The 5539-nt window shown below is 40.0% G+C and overlaps 1 protein-coding gene across 1 annotated transcript; it reads left to right on the top strand.

Moving 5' to 3' along the window:
• Positions 1-790: 790 nt before the first annotated feature.
• On the top strand, positions 791-4026 carry ino80c (INO80 complex subunit C). Its single transcript, XM_026184548.2, has 5 exons — positions 791-1099; positions 2338-2457; positions 2562-2673; positions 3111-3178; positions 3284-4026. The coding sequence occupies exons 1-5, from the start codon at positions 920-922 to the stop codon at positions 3413-3415; spliced, it is 612 nt and encodes a 203-aa protein (XP_026040333.1). The 5' UTR covers positions 791-919; the 3' UTR covers positions 3416-4026.
• Positions 4027-5539: the final 1513 nt, after the last annotated feature.

Below are 5539 nucleotides of genomic sequence, written 5' to 3'. Positions count from 1 at the left end.
TAAGATCCTGTGGGAGTTCCAGATACAGATGGACAAAATGGTGATGGCGAACAAACCAGATATAGTAGTGGTGGACAAGCAGAAGAAGACAGTCGTAGTGATAAACGTAGCTATGCCACCAGGAATCGCATTGATTTCAAAATCCTTCTGCTCACTTTTAAAATTCTGAATAACCTGGCCCCTAGGTACCTAACTGATCTCCTTGATCTGTACAACCCAAAGAGAGCACTTAGATCCTCCAGCCAACTGCTCCTAATGCGACCAAGTTCTCGTTTAAAAACCAGAGGTGACCGTGCTTTTGCCATTGCTGCCCCTAGACTCTGGAATAATCTCCCAGTTGATATCCGTACATCGGAATCAATTCAATCGTTCACCTGTTCACTTTCGATGCAAATTAGTTTGACTTTCATTCAGCCTGCACTACACCATGTAATGTAATTTTAACTATTTGTTCCTTGTTCTGCCCACATTGCGGTTTTATTGTGAAGGACTTTGATGTACACTAGTCTTTTAAATGTGCTATAGAAATAAATTTTGAGTTGACTTGACGTGAGGAACCTTAGGAAGAAGGAACACCAGGAGATGGAAAAGTACTAAGGGCTCACAGAAGAGCTCAAGAAGATGTGGAGGGTGGAGGTAACATAAATATATATATTTATTTGTATATTATTTATATAATTTTAATAACATATATATGTTATGTTTTTACAATTAGTGGTTAACACAGTATAGTTTATAATCATCAATAAATATTAATGTCAACTATTTAGCGGCTTACGTAGGCGGAAATGAATTGATTCCACATCCGGGTGAAACGCTGTTTACGATCAGGATAGTGGTTGGCTCATGCTAAGTGCCGAGGGAGAAAACAACGTTTATAATTATATATTATAGGTACTTTGCTCCAGAATCACCACCTATGGCAACTCAGATCCCTATAACCGTCAAGACTCCCCCGCCAGCCGCCAGCACCGCCGCTTTCCGTGGGAAGAAACGTCCCGGCAGTCCCGCTGTTTCAGCCACTCAGCAGATCACCGGGAACAGCAGCAAGAAGAAGAAAGGGCAGCCAGTGGTTACTACAGCAACAACCCAGGCACAGGTAAAAGCTAACCGAGGCACAGTAAAACACCTCAGGTGTGTTGCAACGTCTTTTTGTCATTATCAAAAACTCGCACCAAGAGTTAGGTAATAATAAAAAATATGTCCATAAAAAAACAAACAAACCAACAATCAGCACGATCAAACTTCAAAGGCAGAAATGCACCGACTCGGATTGCCAATTTTTAAATTGTGACCTCCGATTTTCCTTCTCAGAACTATAATTGACTGCACATGTAAACTAAAGTCTTCTTTTCTTCTAAATATTATTTTCACAATAAGAGAAGTGATTAAAGTTTATAGTTGCCCCAAACGGCAGCAAGCTACAGGATCTTCTCTCACTCACACAACGAAAAATAAAGTGCTTTGCTGCTGGAAACGGGTACAGATGATTAACAGGAAAATGAGCTGATGCAGACCAAGCTTTACCTGACAGATTTTAGTTTACCAAAGAAAGCGGCTGCAACAGATTTATGTGACAAAACCAGTGTTATGTACTTTTCTTATTTTCCAGCATGTTTACCAGGCAATAGGACATCATCCGTTTTCTCTTTCCTCTCTCATTTTTTTATATTTTGCTCATACTTGATTTGGTCTTTTGCACATACCAAGGCTCTGAGCTTTGACACCTGTTATTAGGTTTGTTGTTATGAGGATTTTCATACTAGTCCCCCTGTGGTTAACTTTGGTGATCTTCATGTCCTCGATCACAGTGAGGAGCTTCCACGCTAACGACATGTCATTGTGTGGCTGAGAGAGTTTGTGTGTGTGTGTCTGTGTGTGCACGCATGGCTCACAACTGGTCATGTGGGAGGCTGATCAGTCATCGAAAAGGGCCTTAACCACTGGAAATCATCCAGTCCTGGGCCCTGGCCAATCAACTAGTGCATTTCTAGTAAATTTGATGTTTAACAACTCTCAGTGAATTAAAGTTTTTTAGACTTTTGGATTTATTCATTTGTTTTAGTTGTGTAAAAATGATTTTGAGACATTCCTGATATAATTTTTTTTTGTCATAGATTATGTTTGTATTTTGTATTTTCTTTTTAAAAAAACAAATTCTCTTTTGCATTGTTACTCCTGCTCAGGTATGATTGTAAACTATTTTTCTTGTTGTAAGCACCTGAGGTTTCAGTCTAAGCTGGGTATAGCCAACTTTTGCCATTTATGCATAATATGTTGAACATGTGAATTAAGTCAAACATGTTTGCTGTATATCTAACTGTTGTGTCTTATCAGATGACAACAGTAGAGACGGTGGCTGAGGTGAAGGCCGTGGGATCGGCGGACAGCGGTCCAACCAGCACCATCACAGAGTCCACTGTAAAGCCTCCACCATTTAAAGACCACACATTCATGGTGGGTGCATATGTCTGCATGAATCTGAGTTCATCCTGTTCCTTTGTTTCTCCTTAAATTTTTATTCTCCTTCTTTTTTCCCTCCGCTTTTCTAATCTTGGCAGCATTCGGGAATTGGCGGAGCAGCAGCAGGCAAAAAGAACCGGACCTGGAAGAACCTCAAACAGATTCTGGCATTGGAGCGTACCTTACCCTGGAAGCTCAATGATCCCAACTGTGAGTTTCTTCTTTTAACTGGAGTCATTTTTGCATTTGTCAGCTATAAACAATTCCAGCTCCATTTCCATTTTATTAAATGGTGGTGAATTAATACCAAAACACATTTTTTTGTATTTAAAATGTGACTAACAAAGCTGACATTTTAAATAAAAAGAGAATGATTTGCCATTTTAAAGCAAAAGCACAAATTACCACTTACCCCCCCCCCCCCAAAAAAAAGGATTTGTTTTGTCCAACAAAGATTTGCTCTGTATTTTGCTCTAGTCATCTGCATCCCACCTGCAGCGACTCTCATCTTTAATGCAGTAGTTTGAGAATTGCTGCATTAGTAATGAGACTGATGAGACTTTAAAAGCCACTTCTCTGTGAAAATAGTGCAGATAACAGTACATTTCAAATTTGTAGTTCATCTTATGACCCTTTTGTGTTTGTAGACTACAACATTGATGCTCCGCCATCCCTAAAACCAGCCAAGAAATACTCAGACATCTCTGGACTCCCTGTGAGTAACCGTTCTGCTAAAAAAAATGTTTTAAGTTGGACAGTATTACTTTAGCCAAGTCTTGTACAAAGAACACACTGAGTAATCTCTCTTGTCTTTCCTCAGGCAAACTACACAGACCCACAGACAAAGCTGCGCTTCACATCTTCTGAGGAGTTCTCCTACATCCGTCTCCTGCCCACTGATGTTGTTACAGGCTATCTCGCTCTTCGAAAGGCAACGTGCATTGTGCCCTGACAGTCGAGCAAGGCCTCAAAGCTAAAACAGGTTCAAACCTGAACTCACCTCATGTCAGCGTAGGAAGCTGTCAGGCCAGCGAGGAGAGCAGGTAGTCTAGACAGTTGCTGGAGATCAAAAGCTGACTGTAGCTAACCGTTTGCACCGTTGTTAGTAGCAGGGTGAACTACATCTTAATTGTTACTATGTGACAAAATCAATTAAACAAAATTGATTTTCCTTTCATCTAGAAAGATTGTGTTGGGCAATTGCTTATTCTTTTTATGAGGCATGTTTCTGTCAGTAGCTGGATGTTACATTGTAAATATGCCAGTGGGAAAAGTTCATTCAGAAGTCAGCAACAGGATGTGCTTCTGCTTATTCGTTAAAAAAAAATCTCCTCAAATGTAAATGTTATGTTCCCATTACGTCTCCCTTCTTCCTCCCTGCTGTAGTAACTGTTTACACGCAAGTTTCTGTGTTCCACTTTGTTATAATGATCTGTGCTTTCATTGGTGGAAATGAAGAGTAGAAGAGCAATGTTTAACCTGTTTTTTTCCCCCCATCTTTTTCATTGACTCAGTTACTTTTCATAATGTGCCTATTAAAACTAGCTTGAATGTGGTACTAAAGTTTGAGTCTCTTTTCCACCCGCGCTCTCGTAAATGAAATTTGTGTAAATTTACATCTTCATTTACATCTTGGATAGTCACACAGTCAAAGAGAGATGAAGCCAAAAAGGTGTAATCAATATTTTTATAAGCAGCAAATCATCAGATGGACTTAATTTCACGCATCATTTACAAAAATATAGCGTTGGTTCCACAAGCAGCATTTTACGTACAATTTACCCCTCTACCTGAGTTAGAAATCGCACTTGGCAGGCAGCCACAATCATTTTCATAAGATATTTCATGGTGCTTTATGAAAAATTAAAGAATAAATTCTGTTGTGTTTCTCATGAGAGGGATTCCTATTATGCAAATAATAAAAATACAGGCTAAACAGCACAAATAAGGATACGTGAATACGACAAGAACCACTAAGCTGTGAGTCCAACCTGTTGAGACAGCGAAACAGGTGCAACAATCTAAATAATTTCCTTCAGTTCCTCCTTGATTTTTAAATTTAATTTTTTTTTTTTTTAAATTTGCTCAAGATGTGTAATTACACTTTACCCTGTATCCTCCCTTCAGTCTTGAAGCCCAATACAAACCATGTGTTATCAATGAAGGACAAGCTGATATCTATTCTATACAGATAAACGGATCCCACTACTGCCTGTTCAGCTAAAACCTGTATATAAAGCATATATTATTTCTCGTAAGATCACCATTGCTGTTTAACAGCAGCTAAAACACCAATAACACTATCACACTGGGTGGTATGTTCCAGAAAAACAAACACAATGCTTCAGTCCTTCTGCAAAAGACTCGTCTTACTCGTGGCTGAGTGTTCTTCCAGCTCTGGGCTGGAGTGAAGCTGATGAAGGCAGTATAGTTTATCCATGAGCCGTTCCTGCTGTGGCATCAAAACCTCAACACCGTGATTAATGAACGTCATCAGAGCTTTCTACTACCCAAGCACACAGCCCAGCAGAGTGTCTCCATGCGTGTGTGCATTTACATTTCGGGCCCTCTTTGCTGCGCTCACATGCCAGAAGCTACACAGTATTATGTTGTGCTTAGAGTTAGGATTTATAGAAGGCCTCAAACATGCTATGTGAGGCTTTTTTGCATGACTTATATATGAATATTTGTGACATATGCATGCATAAGTGAGCGTATCTCACGCAACAGAAATGGAAACCAGCAGGTTTTGTGGTGCACTTGTCTTTGCAGTCACAGTTCATCTCCACTTGGGTGCGCCAGAGCTCTGCCCTTTCTGCCAAGTCTGTGTCCCATGATGAGTCATGGATGTCACAGCAGGGTGTCCATTTCTGAGCAAAACCTTGGCTTCGTTAAGTCGAACTGCGGCAGGAGAACTTATTCAGCCACTGTGGTGGTGGAGGATAAACACTACCATCTGAGAGGTCGTCATAAATTCAAGTTTAAGAAGAGTATAAGGAAAAATTAGAAATACTTCTGCTATAGTTGGGCTAATAAAGACACAACAGAGTGAAAGCTTACACTGACCGCCATGCAG

The sequence above is a fragment of the Astatotilapia calliptera genome, chromosome 11 (genome assembly GCF_964374335.1).
Source record: "Astatotilapia calliptera chromosome 11, fAstCal68.1, whole genome shotgun sequence".
NCBI lineage: Eukaryota > Metazoa > Chordata > Actinopteri > Cichliformes > Cichlidae > Astatotilapia > Astatotilapia calliptera.
Note: the sequence above shows the minus strand (reverse complement) of the source record. Positions and strands in the feature narration are given on the sequence as shown.

Excerpts from the sequence above, each read along its gene's own strand:
- ino80c (XM_026184548.2), top strand. The coding sequence starts at position 920 with ATGGCAACTCAGATCCCTATAACCGTCAAGACTCCCCCGCCAGCCGCC. Across the intron at positions 2,674-3,110 it reads GAAGCTCAATGATCCCAACT|ACTACAACATTGATGCTCCG; the intron begins GTGAGTTTCTTC and ends TTGTGTTTGTAG. Across the intron at positions 3,179-3,283 it reads CAGACATCTCTGGACTCCCT|GCAAACTACACAGACCCACA; the intron begins GTGAGTAACCGT and ends GTCTTTCCTCAG.